This window comes from Amblyomma mixtum, chromosome 5 (genome assembly GCF_055824585.1).
Source record: "Amblyomma mixtum isolate Tamu chromosome 5, ASM5582458v1, whole genome shotgun sequence".
In the NCBI taxonomy this organism is placed as follows: domain Eukaryota; kingdom Metazoa; phylum Arthropoda; class Arachnida; order Ixodida; family Ixodidae; genus Amblyomma; species Amblyomma mixtum.
The window spans coordinates 50,019,403-50,036,494 of record NC_143016.1 but is presented as its reverse complement, the minus strand read 5'-3'; the positions used below and the strand labels follow the sequence as shown (position 1 = coordinate 50,036,494).

Below are 17,092 nucleotides of genomic sequence, written 5' to 3'. Positions count from 1 at the left end.
TTGCATTCAAGCTGCACAAGTTATGTGTCCTAGCCGCGTATATTACGGGTAGTCGGAGAAAATCAAGGTCAACATCAGATTCAAATGATAGAATAAAAAAGAACTCAAATATCTAGCTGGAATTGCATTCTTTCAAACTGACAACGGTTTAACGCACATGCGAATGTTGGACACGAAATGCTTGATATCACTATTTTTGAGCGTTTTGACATTTTGGCAGTAGAAGATAATGCTCAAGTCAGAATTTGTATAAACGGGACGAGACTGCGCAGTTAAGACTTTGGAGCAGGCCTCCAATGTAAATCATGCCCTCTCCGTTGTTCCTGTTGGCCTTGTGTGCTCTAGGCCTTTGGGTCCTTGTGGTGCCTACCGAAACGAAGCACAAGGAACCGAGTGAGCTCCCAGATGCTTTCGAGGTAAGCGCGGACCGGGTCAACATTAAAGGGAAGGCGCTGCCTCTTCCAAACCCCGGCGTAAAGCACTGGCTCTCTGCTAGAGCGGCGACCTGGAACGAAAGCGCTTTGCTTATCAAGCATGTTAACCAGATGTTGCAGGGTCCTAACGGAACCGGGGACTCAGGCGTTTGAAGTAGAAAAACCGAGCGGCATCGAACTCTACGTAAAGTTCTTAGAGCTCCATCTTGTGCTGGTCAGAAAAAGGAAAACGTGCTAACGGGCGCCGATACTCACAAGCAAGTTTGGTTTGGTTTGATTAATTTGGTTTTACGTGCCAAAGCAACTCAGGCTTTGAGGGACGCATTAGTTAAAGGCTGGAGAATTTATTGGCCGCCTAGTGTTGTTTAATATGCAAGTTAAAAGACAAATGTAAAAATTGAGTCTGTGTATGCAATTACACTGTTGTGCAGAACATATACCACAACGCGCTGCATCCTGTCTTCATAAAAACATGCTGTAGCCACAGAGAAGAAAACAGAAACCAAAAAATGAAAATTGTGTTTATATGAGCCTTATATCGCACTGGCAAAATCGATCTTTCCTGATGTTGAAGACCACTTGGAAGGTCTCGACTGCCTATCAACTTTAAGCAGACTACGCGGCAAAGGCAGAAGCCAGCCTCTAGGCTGCATCTCTGCGAGTTCAGAGATGCCTTTGACCTGGCCAGTCAGAGATATGAAATATGCCGATACGCAGGCTGATGCATAGCAGTTGCGTGCACGGGAGCGAAAACAGGCAATTCACACAAGAGATGCCGTCTTCAGACGATCCCATTCTCGGCTTGCGGTAAAGCATTCTTTCCATTCGAAAGCGATAGCGTTAACGGCCCCGCGTCGAAGAAAAGCCATCATCGTCATCGACGCTGTTGGTTCGCACTGAAGATTCCATGGAAAATATCCGAGATGCAACCGATGTGAGAGGTGATCCAGCTAGGTCACGTGACGTGGCGTCAGTACAAGCTCCTGCCCACCCAATTGTGAGCAAACTGCCCAGTGGGGCAGGTGGAAATGAAATGAATGATCGGTGGCGAGAGGTTGCTCAAGAAGGGCACCCTTGGTCTCACAAGCCCCACGAGTGCCGCTGCGGCACGAGTGGCATGAGGACTTCCACAGGTGTACCTATGAATACGAAGCGCCTTTCTTTGGCTGCAACCAAACTCGCCGCCAGATCACAGCCACGCGTAGAAGAGGTACAAAAAAGACTGCGCTGGGCTGTGGCACTAAATTCCAGTGCAAGGTAGTTTGGCTAGCTCCTCGACAGGTAGCGCTGTTATTCTTCCTTCGCCCCCGGGACATAGGCCCGCAAATATTTAGTTGCCAATGGACAATAACACAATATAGCCAGTAACCCATTGACGCTCTCGCGTCATTCCATCTTGGTAGAGCTAAAGTTTCACCTCTTTTTTTTTTGCGTTTGCTACGATCCCACTGCGCTTGGCGCAGTGTTCCGCGCTCACAGCGACAAAAGGTTTTTTTCCCTGCCAGCGGATAAGCCGACTGAGTGTAGATAAATTTCAACCATTGCTCAGCACTAAACTCTCTGCAAACTATTTCTCTGGCTTTAGCCTATCTTCAACTTCGGTTTTCAAACGAGACGGCAATAAAAATGAAGTTCACTGTACCACATGGTACTGCGGTTCAAAAGAGTAAATTAAGCATTGATAATTGACACTCAACATTGACCTTTCGAATGACGTTACCCATCATTGCTTGCGCAGCAGAGCTGGCAGCCAACCTTCGGAACAGCGAACGCTGGAGATTTTCGGGGCAGAGAAACATAGCAAACAACTTTACTGCATGTATTTTTTTTCTCAAACACCGATAAACAATGAGCAGAAACTTTTCTTACCTGCTGCTCAACCTTAGCAATCACGGTATCATTTACCCCGCTCTGTATTTCTTCACCTCAGTGGCAGATTTTTTTTGTCACCCTGTAGCTTAGTTCCAAAAGCTTAAAAGATATGTTACAGCCTTATAGTGAAAAGCATACCACACAACTGTGTGCACACCATATATGGCAATCCTCTGCTCTTCCTCTTCTAATAAAAGTAGAGCAGTAATCATCCTGAAATCTTAAAAAATAGTTACAGGCATCTCACACCACTGGTTTCAGTTGCTATGCAAGCCATTCCATTGGTTACCTTTTGTTGATGATGCAGATATTTGACGCTTTTCCAATGGTCATCGCCATATTTGATGAAGATATGGACGGAGACCTCGACTGCGTAAAATCCATTCGGATAGACTTCGACAAGGAGTCCAAAACAGCGACCTATGTGTGGGTGCTCAAAGGAAAGAATGGACAGCCAGGGTGAGTGTCAAATGACTGTGATACATCAGTTGGTGCTACTATGTCCACTACAATATAAATAGCTATTCTTCAAAATTATTTTTGTTTCATGAATGCAAACACAGAATTTCACACGAAGTGAGTTGCAGAAAGAGTCTTTACTGGAAATAATATGTGACACAATCATCATCATCATCAACCTGACAACGCCCACTGCAGGGCAAAGGCTTCTCCCATATCTCTCCAATTAACACTATCCTTCGCCAGTTCCGGCCGCCGCATTCCCGAAGATTTCTTAATCTCATCCGCCCACCTAAGTTTCCGCCACCCCCTGCTACGCTTGCCTTCTCTTGGAATCCACTCCGTTGCCCTTAAGGACCAGCGGTTATCTTGCCTTCGCTTTTCATGCCCTGCACAAGCCCACTTCTTCGTCTTGATTTCGAGTAAGATGTCATTAACCCGCGTTTGTTCCCTCACCAACTCCACCCGCTTCCCATCTCTTAACGTTACACATATAATTTTTGTTTCCATAGCTCACTGCGTTGTCCTTAACTTATGCTGGACCCTCTTTGTTAGCCTCCACGTTTCTGCCCCATAGGTGAGTAACAGCTCTTGTATACCGATATCCCTCAAGAGAATAGTTTACAACAGCTGTACCTGACAAAATATCCGGGACAATGGTTTAGGTTACAAGCTCGACTTCCTGTATGTGTTATCTAAGGCTGTGTTTACTATTCGATGCGAGAGATGGAAAAACTTAAAAATGAAAGCTTTTGGCACGAAGCGGTAGGATAAACTATTACCTTCAAAGTTTCCCTAGCAGTACGTTACGATATTCCCGTAATCAAAATTCTTCTCGAGTGTTGCTGGACTTACAACGGTTCATGGCTTTTCTACTACTCAATCGACTTGACGAAACCAGTACAAGTTGGAAAATTCTCTTCCTGTGCTGAGTGAACGACGTTTACAAGTAATAACGTACAGATGGGGTGCTTCCGAAGGCTTATGAAGCCACTTAGAAACTGTCGGTAGGATGTCGGGAACTCCCGAATCCTCTGTTATATAGGCGTGCGCAGTTCTCATTGGCACGACTCTAAATCTGGTTGCGATGATTTCTCTCTATTCTGTATCCTCGCTTTCTCTTTTCAATATCATTGGCCCGCAGGTGGAAAGCCGACAAGCGTCTTCATTGCCTACTCTGATTTCGTTTCGCTCAAGAGAAAATACTGTACCATGTAGCACCCTCTAAGATATTACATTTTTGTTCTGATTGCAATTTCTACTGTCGTTTCAGGACCAACATTAGTTACCATTTGAAGCCTGGTGCGGCGCCGGAAAAGGCTGACTACCTTTTGAACGACTGTAAGCATAAAGTTTGAACCATTCGCTTTTAAAAATAGTACGCACTTGATCTTTTAACTTTCGCAGCGAGCCAGTCGGCGACGGCGAAAACATGTCATCTGCTTCAACAGAATAACGCGCAACATGAACAACCAAACGGCGAATACTAACTCCTCGTGTCATTTTTTTCATCTTCGATGTCGTGCCTTACTTGAATTTAGCATGTAGCACAACAGGCCTATCGGCATACGATGTTCGAAAAAATTGCAGGCTTCGCATAAGCAGTGGTTTTTTTTTTAATAGCATAAGGATGTAGCACGTTTTTGAGCTAGTGCCCTATGGGCCGACGATACCTGCTCGTTGTTTCAACGGCTCTGCGCTCGTGCATTTTGCATGGCACGAACGACAATTCCACCTCCGGACACCTCAGATCGGCTCGCATGCTCCAACCAGTTCAACGGTGGCTTTACTGGCCGAAAATTCGTTGTGGCCAGTTGCACGCATTGTCAGCGCCACAAATGCCCTAAATCCTCTCCACCCGGCCTACTTCACCCTCTGACGCCTCCGAGCACTCCGCGCAAGCAAGTTGAAATTGATCCGCTTGGACTTTTCCCCAAATCTCAAAATGGCAATCGCTGGATCGTGATATGTAGGGACTACCTTACACGTTATATATTGTGAAACGGCTGCTCTAGAATCGGTTACCGCGAATCAAATGTCGCTATTCTTTATGAACTATGTCATCTTACGGCATGGTCCACCGCGAGAGGTAATCAGTTAACAAGGCTGCCAATTCATGGCCTCCATCATTCAAGGGCTGCTACTTTTGTGCTCAGAAACAGAAAACTCACTAACATGAGCAGAGTGTTTTGCTGGGCAAGTTGCTTTGACATCCTGAACATTCAACGCTGCAGCACTGCATGTTCATGCACTAACATGCTTGCCATGTATGTGTACTCTGATCATAAAACCTGCGACCTCATACTGCCCTTCATGACATACGCCTTATATAGCGCCACTCATGAAACGACCGGATGCAGTCCATTCTACTCCTGGTACGCCCGCCCATCACGCTGCACCCTAGACACCATCCTACCATTTTCTACAAGTGAAAATCTATGTATCACCGAGATCTTGTCTTTGACTGAAGAAGCTCGTCGGATTGCCCTCCTGCGGTCTATTGCTTCACAAGAGCGCTTCAAGGACTGGTACGATAGCCGCCGAAAGCATGTTATCTGCACTCCGGGCGATATGGTCTCGCTTTGGTGCCCAGTCAGGCGCTGCGGCTTCCACCAAAGTACGATGGCCCTTACGTGGTTGTGGCCAGAATTAGTGGCATCACATATCAGATTGCGGGCTTCATCGAAACTAGACGCCGTTCCGGGAAAACTGAACTGTCGCGTGTCGCTCGTTTGAAGCCATTCCACTCTCGGGACATAACTCGCTCGGCCTGCTTCGGCTGCAAGAATGAAAATGCCACAGACGAGCAAAGACAAGAGAGTAGAAGAGAGAAAGAGGCGGAAGTTGGGTCGCCTGGACGCTATCGGGAGCTGACTTGGTACACCTGGTACGCCTGGCGTTAAACGACCTAGGTAACGGTCTCGTGTCTATAAATATATTTACTGGGCACATTATTTGAGACAGCACCACGCTTTCCAGAGATTACATTAAGGTAGCATGCCTGGGCCGGGCTGCAAAACATTCCCTTACTCTGATGGTCGATGAGCTTCAGCATGAGACGCTGTTTTCAAAGTCGCTATAATATTATGGCCTGTTTCAACGGCCAGAGCAGTGACTGGGAATGCAACTGTTCCTGAGGATTGATTTAAGAGCGCTCTCATTTTCAACTCCCTACAGCTGATGGCCCCTGGATTACTGTCGATTTCCTGTATACGGATTACAAAGACTGCGTCGTGTTTGATATTCCGTACAAGAATACAGAACGTAAGTAACAACACTGGAGCTGTACGACACTCAACATTTCACACGTATCGCCATGTTTTGCGCGGTCATGGCCGTAGTAGCGCGCTTTATTTTGCTTACACCTCTTTTATGCTCCGTGAATCATTATGAAGCCGGTTGCTGAACACGCATGCTATGTATGATAATTATTGTGTGCTTGCTCCCATGTGCCTCATTTCACTATATTTTAAGATTCGCACGAATGCAGAAAGCCATGATGCACTAGTATAGCTCGTTAACGAGGCATAATAAGGTTTGCAGGGATGTAACAAAGAATAAAATCGTTGCAGATAAAAAATGAAGTAAAACTGTAGGTTAACTGTGTGTAATGGCTTGACTTAAGGTTTGCCAGAGCAAAGTAGTGGCGCGCACAATTATATTTAAACAAACATCGATCTCTGCAAGTTCATTGAGGTGTTCAAACACTATACAAGTATTATTCTTTTCTTTCACAACAGAGTGCGGGTTGTGGGTGACACCCCGAGTCAAGGATGACGTGCCGCAGAAGTGCACAGACAAGTTCCAGGAGATCTGCGGCTTCGGAGTCCTAGCTTACGACAAGGACAGCTGCGGCGAAATATAGAAAATCATTATCCCTTGCGAGTCTACGAGGGCCCGTGGATGACTTTTGTTTGATATCTCACTTTGCGGAATGAACGCAAATAAAGGTGGTGGTGAGGCTGATTTGTGCGTCTTGGCATTGGCGTTAACTGAAATTAATTTCACTTAACTGAAATTTATAAAGACGGTTAGTAAGTCCTTTACTATGCCTCGTGGAGAGGAGGTAAACCAATATAGCGAGGAGCCTCGACAGAAAATGCGGCCTTTAGAACGGTTGACTGTGTGTGATGAGCCCAAATATGGGCGAAGCTCCGGGCTAGACTTGAGCAGCAGCTGATGTCGGGCTAGTTGGTGAATCTTCTTAGAGCTCAAGGACTTAGTTCTTAGTAGAAACGTGAGAACAAACTAGGCAACTCGAGAAAGGAAAGAGGAAGATCGAAATAGAGGACTGATTTCAGCAATATGGCTCACTAGAGAAAAAAGACACTATGTGACCTGGTGAACCTCGGAGTAACTTGGGTTTGGTCATTTAAGCTCGAAGTATCATCGAGCTAGCTTCAGACAGAGGGAGGAGCCGACGTGAAAATGAAGAGCGGGGAACGCCGTTGAATGCACATGGAGATAACTGAAACAAGGGTGAAGGATGAAGTCATTGGAAGAAAATGAAGTGCAGTAAAATAATAAATCACGGATAAATCACGCCCTTAGATGGATTCCAAAGTCGAACGATGTTCATGGTCCGCAAACAGAAAAATAAAAAAGGATGGCGCCAACGCGCGCCAAATGTTCCAGTCGTTATGCCGAAGCGTCAGGCTGAACTAGAGTGGCGAAGACAATCTAACAATGCTAAACAGGATGCGAAGAGAAATGAAAAGCGAAAAATGCGTTCAAGTGCCCATGCATGTGCGACAACCGACAAAACACTCCAAAATAGACATAGATAAACAAAGGCAACCGCACCAGTGAACCTATGTCAAATTAAACCTGATCACAAATATAGGCAGAAATATTTTTAGAAATCATTAACTACCAAACAAGATAAGAAGCATGTCTCAAGCGCAAAGAGCCATAATTAGCCTTTTTAGCACTGCAGCCTCCAGAGTGACATCTGAAAAAAGCAACTGAACGAAGTTCTTTTGAGAGTCTGTTTTTTTTAATACACTCTCCGGAGCAAGCTCTGGATACTAAATAGCAGTTCCATATTACTGAGAGAACGCCTAATATCTTCTGTAAAAAACACGTCGAAATACTGCTTAGAGCAGCCTTCGAAAGCATTAGTCAGTAGAGTTTTTGAAAAGGAATTCTGGGCACAATAACTGCATATGGCGTCTGTGTAGCATTTCCAATTCTCTCTCAAAACCACCTCCTAAACCATATGTCAGGGAGGAGCCCCCCTATAATTCGCAGCGCTCGTTTTATAGCTTCTATTTCAGGGAAGCCATCTAAGGAAAAAAATTAAAGTGCTGCATACGTGTCTCCTTCATCTTGTTAACCAGTTTGCGCGAACACTACAACGTTCTAGTTGTATGAGCCCGTACGAAACCTTCACAGTAATTCAACGAAATTGATGGCGAAGTCTTAAAGCATTGTACTTGAGGGCTTATCTATAATGGTGGAAGAAACTGTCGACTGCAAAGCAAGAAAAACAAAAAGCTGGAACAGTTGGAAATTCCATATTATGGTACTGCACTGCGCCAACACTGAGAAGACGGAGGAAGGAAATGGATGTCAAAACAGGTGCATGTGAGCGCAAAAAGAAAACCTGAACCACAATACCCTTTTAGTTTTAAGTGATCATTATCGCACTGGCAGAAGGTGACCCATCCTAAAGGAACGAGATGTCCTGCTCCCCCATTTGCGACAGCATACGTGTGATGTGGCAGAGGCATCTTGTATTGCCTCGTGGACTGAAGGTGTAACCCAAATTGTCACACGCGCTCGTAGAAAAAGCAACTGCCTGTGTGAGTATCTATACCTTGCGTAGTGTTACATAATATCGAGAAATTTTCGTTTCGATCGTTTTGTAATAAACTAGCTTCGAAAACTGTGCGGGACGTGCGTTCCTAGTTTGACGGTCTTTTCAAAGTGTGTGGCTTACAAAATCCTAATTGGAAACAGCAATACAGTCCAACGTAATGTAAACCGATTCACCTCCGGGTTTCATCCGTGCTTGTACACTGAAGTGCTCTAAAACCCGCAATAAAATTCAGAATCAGCTGAACCAGTTAACTCGAAGGTTTCGAGCAGCCCAGCTGCTGCCCTACCACGGTTAGATAAATACGGATGATTTTAAATTTCGCAGATATGCCTATCATTAACCGCAGAACTTCTAGCTATAGATTCACTGCCGTGTTCCCCAGCTGGGCGTTCAACAGTATTTGAAATTTTCTTGTCTCAATGGGACGCTAGCAACCTATAAAATACTCACTTTAATTACGAAGGGCTGCATAAGACTACAATTGTTTAAGAGGGTGAGGCGGTAACAAAGGACAAATTATTGTAGCTTGTGCCAAATTCCGATTTTGGCACCTTTTTAGGATATATATACAGCAGGAGGCAAAAATGTCGAAACTGCAAATAGGGCCTCCTTGATGCTAATATTTAGCTCACGTCTTTCGTTTCCGCGATGTTTATTTCTAGACTCGTGCTGGTTATGCGCTGACTTTTTATATGGCATATCTTGATGCACATCTGCCTGTGTACAGATCATTCAGTGCCAGAGACCTCATGACAGCCGTATACGAGCCACCTTTAGCTTGCACAGGCAGACAAGGAGAAATATGTATTTGATATTCGCAAAGCTAATGTGATGGTAGTAAGCGATTTTACACAACTGCCCACTCATTGAGAAGAAACCCAACTGTGGCGGTAGTTTTAGGTCAACTTGAGAGTGCGGTGTGGTGTGTCAAGGAGCCCATCCTTTGTCGCAGTCTGTGTTCACGGTAAAGCTAGTTTAAATTCTTTGCCATGCTGGTGCTGCTGCGCGCAGTCAAAAACGGCGCGCCGAGGAGTCTTTGCGCGGACGTGTTGACTGGTTTATACACGGGATAACACTACAGCCAACTGATTTTCTTGCGCGAGTACTGCTAAAAAGCAGGGCTTCTTACGGCCATCATCAATGGACTGTTCCGGAAGTCGACAACAAGCTGCACTTGGCAGCGACACAGCGATGGACTGACTAACATAAATGTACTGTGCGTACAAGCCCTCGGTTGTGTTTGTCTCCAAGCAGAGATCCTAAAGTTTGGAGACTGCGACATATTCCAATGCTCCATTTTCATCTTTGAACATGTACCTGTTTTCAGAAAGCATGCAGCATACTATAGCTAGTAAAATTACCCAGTATTTCGAAGGAAAGACCAAACATTAGATTTTGGACACGCATCCGATCAAGATAAGCCTTGCACGCCATTACTTGATCTGCTAAAATTGGTTCTTCAATCTTTAGCAAAATATAAGTTAAAATTTGAGATTTTCAATATCTTTATTCGATTGGCGCAGTGCATGGTATGACTGCCGTGTTCTTTCGCCAAGGAACAGTCTGGAGACATCCAATAAGAGCAAAGGAATGGTATCAGATATTATGTGTCTCACGTGAACAGTATGAACGAAGTATAAATGAACAAGAAAAAAAAGGACTGGTTAAGTAGAAATATAAGAAAAGTAACACAAAAATGTACAACCATACAACAGAGATTGAAACAAAGCAGAAATCTCGAGCCTCGCTCTTTTTTGGTCGGTTAAAAAGAGTAGCCACCATCCGTACGGTGACCACCTATGGATCGTACCTCATCACGACGTGCTGTGCTCATTGTCATTTTTGAGAAATTTTTCTAGAAGAACGGGGGGTGGGGGGTAGCCCGTGCATTTGATTCTCGGCCTTCTTGAATTGGACTTGAGACTCATTTGCAAATCTGGACTGCAACAGAAGGGAACAGACGATCTCTCTTGTCGCGTAATCAGCGCCCTAACACACAACGTTTGGTTCGTCGCCAGTTCGTCCTGATGATACACACGCTCTGGCTGTGACAAACGCACCCATTGATTTTGTATTTGTATTGAAAACAATGCAGAGTGCCTTCGTCGCCGAACAACCGTTGAATTTTGTTGTCGATCGATCTGCGGGGGGGGGGGGGGGGGAATCTGACTGTGCGGCCAGCTCGTGCCCCCCCCCCCCCCCCCCCCCGCAACCGGATACGGGCCGGTGTAGTTTTGGCTACTAGGCTTTGTTCCGGTGCAACGCCAGCAGTGAGGATGGGACGGCCGGGACTCATCCTCTGGGGATGCAAAACCCCATGGGAGTGGCAGCGACTCCCAGGCGACTCTGAGAGCCAGTCGCGCGCATGAGGTCCGATGCCAGAGCGGAGGCAAGCCTGAGTGCATACTCAGGTTGGACCCATGAAATCTGGCCCGGAAGGCATGTCAAAAGAGAGAAAGGTTTCAAATACATGCTATTTCCCTCCGCACGCTGGGGCGTGCAAGTCTGGCTACCGACGCGCCGGTTTCTGGTTCCGAAGAAACCAGGTCCGCGCGGGGGTTTACAGTAGCCAGGCACTGAAGCGACACCTCGGGGAAGCGGCCTCACGGCCGGCCGCAGGGCTATCATGGCCTTTGCGGGACGCCGAGGAACGGGGATGAAGTACGACTGACAGTCCGGTGACTCCGGCGATATTGTGGAGTAACGGCGCAGTAGGCCCGGTCCTCTCACCCTAAGCCCCGTTCTAGGTTTGTGGCCCGGTCACCCGGCCTTGAACACTCGCTCCTCAGTAGGAGACGAGCAAGCTAGGGGAGGAAATAAGTGCATGGATGGATGGTAGGAAGCACAGATGGGTCCCCCGGGGGTGTCAGGTCCGAGGCCGAGGGCCGGTGGTGCCGTGTAGGCTAACGAACTAGGGCCTCTACTGGCCGGACCCATCACACATACTTCCGGAGTCTGAAAGCCGTGAAAAGCACTCGTCGGTTGGTAGCCGGCATGTTGGAAACAAACCCAGTCGTGGAGGGGCCCTTGAGTAACTGCTGACCCCGTGTTAGGTCTTCCTGTCTTCGGCGGTCAGAGCCCGTTGCGTATAGTGGGTGGTCGGGCATCCCGTGAGTGGGGCCGCACCATTGGGCAATCTCGACGCTCTCCCTGTCCTGGCCAGGCAGGCCAGAAATGGAGTCGAGACAATCGAAGGATCAGAACAAAAACCTCGTTGTCCCCATTCCCCTCCTATTTCCCATTTCCCTTTCCGCTACTTCCCAGCAGAGATCAGGGGAGACTCCCCGGGCCCGCTCCCCCGGCTGTGGTTTGCTATAGTAGTATTCCCTTATTGATGTCTTTCCAACTTCGGGTGGTGAAATTACAATCGCCTACGGGCCAATTCATTTATTTTGATTGGCTTGAACCCGCGATACAGTAGTGGTGCGGGCGAGGCCCATTTTCTTATTCACTTATTATGCCTCGATCTACAATTTGTCGATCGATCTCAGATTGCCTCCAAAGCTCTCCGCAACCTCACAGCGCCCGAATGCTCCGCCAAATTTTTAACATCAAAATGCAGAATGTCACACTCCTACATGACAACCACAGCCTTGTCGCAAACTCCTGTGGTCCTTTTTTCAATGCTGTCCGCTTCCAGCTGTTGCAGCCTTTCCATGAAAGCCCCACCGCTGGCCACCTGGGCTTCCAGAATACTTACGATCGCCTTAAAAGATTGTTTGTCTGGTGGGGCCCTTCGAAATAACCTGCCGAAAGACCTTGCTACTAGGCTGCAAACCGTTGCATGCAAACCGTTTACATCAAACCGCTACCATGCAAACCGTTGACATCACTTCCTGCGATCCTCCTACAGCACCTGCCCTTGCAACCAAACCACTGAATATTTACCGCTTCGGACCACAGCACCGGATACGCTGAAACTGTTTGTCTGCGTCCCCATTAAGTCCTCAGGCAGCGCGTTGTCTAGTGCGCGAGGACCAGAGCTTCCACTCAGCCGCTTCTACCAGAACAGAATGAGGCCTACAACCATCACGAAAAAATAGCGCAAAAGGAACACAAGGGTCGGAAATGGAAAGACGCAGGCAATAGCGCCAGTGTTCATTTTGGCTATTTGTTCATCATGAACGCTATCCAACTTGCCCTAATTAGGGCTTCGCTTAATGTTACAAACCATGATGAGGCCCTGATTACAGCTTTTCGGCCATTATCCCCGTCTTCGTTTCTTCGTGTTCCATATCCCACCAGTGTTAACAGATTAAACGTTGCTACTGCTGCCTTCATCACCTAATTCGAATGCGCATGTGCCTAACAGGAAGATATAGAAGTGCAATGTGCTTTAAAAAGCGCAATTGTTTTACTGAACATTCTTCTCTCGCTGAAGCACTGCGATTCGGTTCGATAGCTGTTGAAAAAAAAATGACTTGCACTTTTGAAAAGTTGAGAGGCTGTGTGCAAGCACGGACTAAAGTAGGAGGAGCGGGCTGCTGTGTTTACCGCAAACTGAGCGTCAGCAAAGGAGCAATTGCAAGCTGTGGAGTGCTCAAGCCCGATAGCCACGCGTACTACACACTCTTGCATAAACTCAGAGTAACTCCAAAAATTTCTTGGGAAACGCTGGAATAAAAAAGGAAAAGAAAAGATTGTTCTTCATGTTTGTAAGGATATTACGTACAGCAGAATGCTGCCCGAAACTTAGTCTGAAAACACCAATAGGTTCTGATTAGCCTTTTTTACCTTGCCGGAGTGACGCACCGACTTCCGAAACATTTTACATATGTCATCGCTCTTTTCCGTGGACCTGATGCATTCGTTCTTCAATAATTTGAACGCCCATGTACTGTTCGATGTCAGTGCACGTTAAAGGGACACTGAGGAGAGCTCTATTAATATTTTTTTTATAGCAAAATCCGATAGTTCGGCATTTCATGGCTTTGTTGCCAATTGGCCGGCAGCGAAAGATGCATTTATTTCTAAGAAATTTGTATTCGAAGTTAAAAAAGTTTTTCCCGCCGATCTGATTCAAACTTGGGATTCTCCTATGACGACACAGGACTAAGTGACGTGAAACATGACGTACACATGACGTAACGCAGACTCCGTGATTTCTGGTGGCCGGCAGTGCGGCCCAGCAGCCGAAAAGAAAGCTACCGCCGGCCGCACGTTGAAGGCATCTATCGGCTATTGCGGCTGTCGCTTCGTTTACGTTTGCACCGGCGTTTTGCCAGCGTTAGAATGGATCCCGTTCTCGAAGTCGTCAACGAAGTTCTCGCAAATAGACACCTTTAGCATACCGTGTACCTTGTTTACCGTTAGCGGAATACCGGGAGCCCGCATACCGCTGTTAGCAGGCGCTGATTGGTCCCGTCGCTGCAGGAGCGCGCGTAGCTGTCGGGTACGTGGCGCCATCTGGCGACGTCAAGGAGATTTGCGCATGCATTTGCTGCGCCTGAGTGATTCGTGGCTTCTCGTGTCCTAGTGTTGCTAGAACTATTGGTTCTAGCAACACTGCTTTGTCCTATGACGTCATGAAGCTTGTACTTGCGAGTTTGGCCTGTGGCGGCGATACCTGTATTTTGGTTCTTGCTCTTTTCTACGTTACAAGAGCTTTGTTGTCAGTATGAATGGCGTTTTTCTAATCAGGAGCTGGTATTCTGTCGATGCAAGTCAACTTCAATTTCTCCTCAGTGTCCCTTTAAAGAACCGCCGGTGGTCGAAATTACCGGAGCCCTTCACTAACCTATTTTGCTATAGCGTCATACTCTTATGGCGGAATTTAAGTGTCATTTTGAATTTTTGTCCTAGATTTCACGTAACCCACAGAAATCTGACCAAGACACGCGCAGTTTTAAAAAGTGGGCTTTCTCATTATTAGCAACCTACTAAGAAGAAATCTTATCGCTACAAGAACGTTGTGCAGTTACTGGGCGCTGTAACAGAAACTTGGCGCCTGAATTCGTTAAGGGAATTTCTGGTGAAAAAGCTCGCCTTTGAGACTGAGAAGGCGATTTATCCCATCAAGCATCTTCTCAGTTCTACATCAGAAGAAAACAATCGATCGGAAGGATAGCGGGACTTCAGAGGTGAGAACTTTTGCATGCCAATGAATAGTCGATGACTCAATGCTTCTGAATTCAGCTATTGTCCCTACTAAGGTTACTACGGCCTCAAGTACCGCACACTCAGAGGCAGAAATATCAACAACCAAAGCAGAGACGAACTGTCAATTACCGTAAAGAAGGTCGATATCTGCAAGCTGTTTTTAAGACAAGAGCCGCTCTGTTCAGTGTTGGGTCCATTCTTTCTCGGTACTGTGACCGCTAGACGCCATTAGCGTCGAGACAAACCGTAAATGAGCACACTCTGCATCTCCTTTAAGCAGAGAATTATGCATACATATCCTAACGACAGAAGGCTGATATGAATGTACAATACGGAGGTCAAACGAGGCACTACAGACGAGAAGCAGGGTATCGCAAGAGCAACACAGCGGCGACGACCTCACGACACGCCGTGAAGGGGACATGCATCCCTCACTGATGCCCCATTATTGTGCTGTACTTTATTGAAGCACTTGACTTCATGATCTAGGCACCACCAGGATCCGGATAATGCTTCCTGAGATGCTGCCGTACCTGTCTTGCTGCTCGCAGTCACGTAGGTGTCAGAACACTCGTGGGGATCCGAACACTATTGAGATTGTTGAAATCTGTGCTCTGCAAAGCCGGCAGTGTGTGCCCTCTCCGTACTATGCAAGAAAAAGCATACTTTTAGCAATATAAAAAAGGAGGAGTCAATGCTGATTTCTTGTGGTCCTTTTATTCTGTCTGTGTAACAAAGACTTTCTTAAATTAAAGCAATGAAAGCACTGCCATGGTTAGTCAAAGACACATTTCAAGGAGCTGAACCTATTCGTAGCTTCGTGTTTGAGATAATGCTGCAAAAAGCTTTGTATGACACCGCAGAAAATTATTTTGCGCTGAACTCTGTTCCCTGTCCCATCATTGATCGAAAGCGTTTGTGTTGTCCAGGAGGAGCTTAGGCACACTGCAGATCAAAACTGCTGGAATAATCTGCACGAATCTTACTCGCGAGACATATTCGTAGTAAATAATACTCATGGGAAGGACTTTTCGTATCCGCAGCCTCATGAAGGGGATGAAGCAAAACTGCACTCATGGGAAGTCGCGAACACCAATGGTATGTAAAATAGGTTACAAACTTTTGCGGGACTTGTGTTATCGAAACAAATTTACTGTAGCTGTGCCTTGGAACCCAGACGCACGGCATTTTTACCAGTGGGCACAACACGCGTGTCTTCTCCTTCATCGGCACGTTTCAGGCGAATGCATGACGTCAGTATGAAATCAGTTCTCTTCCGCACACTCGCGTTCCATAAATTCTTGGTGCACATAGTGCGCGCTCGTACTACACAAAAATTTTAAAACAAAAAATCCAGAAGTTTTGGATCGAAAGAAGAACGTTGTGTCACATGCATTAAACCTAAAAGAGTGGATGTCGGTCTATGCTTTCGCTCACGTTCAGTGCAGAATGAATTCCAGTCGCACTTTGGGTCAACAAAGTGCAGACTTATTCCGTAGCACGCAGGACACGCAGCTTACTCACAAATAACAATGCCTAGAGCCATCGCAAACCAAACAGGCCTCAGTCACCGGTGTCAACGAATAGAGGCATTCTCTGATACTTATGTACGGCCGCTATTACACGAGGATAATTGTTGAATTGTAACATTCAAAACGTTTTCGGTTTTTCCAACGCAATAAAAAAAAGTTTTGATTGTACTGCAACTTGCGATCTTTGATTACTTGTTCGTTGCTGGAACAACGGAATGAAATTTTCTTGTACTTACTGTACAAGGTAACAATATTTCCTATATTGCGTTATATGTTCTGCATACTACACGTTCTGTCCAGATCACGTAAGGACAGAATTGAGGCTGCATGCCTCATTTGAGATGTATGTGCAAGCGTATTCAACTTGGAGGTGGCCACAAAAAGTACGGTCTAAATTTCACTATGGACAAAGGCAACCGCCATCCTTCCATACAAACGTGCTGCACAACGGTTCACAGAAAATTCGTGGCATTCTCTCATCGAGTCAGTGTGTACTCTATAATCACCCTAATGTTTCGGAAAGCAAATGTGATATTCTTCGTGCGTCTAGCTTCCATCCGCAGTGAAAAGGCTGTGGGCTGTGTGCAGGTGAATAGAAAATGTATCTTTTCAAACCACGTCGTGGGTCACCAGCTAATGGCTTCGGATATGGAGGCTCTATGGCCACGGATACTCACTCACACGTTGAAACCGCGGAATATAGCTCCAAGAGTTTCAAATATCCCGCGAAGAGCACGCATCCAAGGCTGCTGTTGCCATCTGATGGCCGCTCAAAGAAACTGGTTTCGACACTAGCGCACTGGCGACTCACACCTCGCCAAAAAAAATTAAGGGTGGGCCACAGATGGACCCCGACGCGCAGGTATTAATGTTCA

The 17,092-nt window shown here is 46.4% G+C and overlaps 1 protein-coding gene across 1 annotated transcript; it reads left to right on the top strand.

The window, feature by feature from the left end:
- The first annotated feature begins 263 nt into the window (after window positions 1–263).
- Window positions 264–6,704, top strand: LOC149342103 (uncharacterized). Its single transcript, XM_089542093.1, has 5 exons — window positions 264–416; window positions 2,614–2,765; window positions 4,039–4,106; window positions 5,943–6,029; window positions 6,506–6,704. The coding sequence occupies exons 1-5, from the start codon at window positions 306–308 to the stop codon at window positions 6,628–6,630; spliced, it is 543 nt and encodes a 180-aa protein (XP_089398219.1). The 5' UTR covers window positions 264–305; the 3' UTR covers window positions 6,631–6,704.
- The last annotated feature ends 10,388 nt before the right edge of the window (window positions 6,705–17,092 follow it).

Excerpts from the sequence above, each read along its gene's own strand:
- LOC149342103 (XM_089542093.1), top strand. The coding sequence starts at position 306 with ATGCCCTCTCCGTTGTTCCTGTTGGCCTTGTGTGCTCTAGGCCTTTGG. Across the intron at positions 4,107-5,942 it reads TGACTACCTTTTGAACGACT|CTGATGGCCCCTGGATTACT; the intron begins GTAAGCATAAAG and ends AACTCCCTACAG. Across the intron at positions 6,030-6,505 it reads TCCGTACAAGAATACAGAAC|AGTGCGGGTTGTGGGTGACA; the intron begins GTAAGTAACAAC and ends CTTTCACAACAG.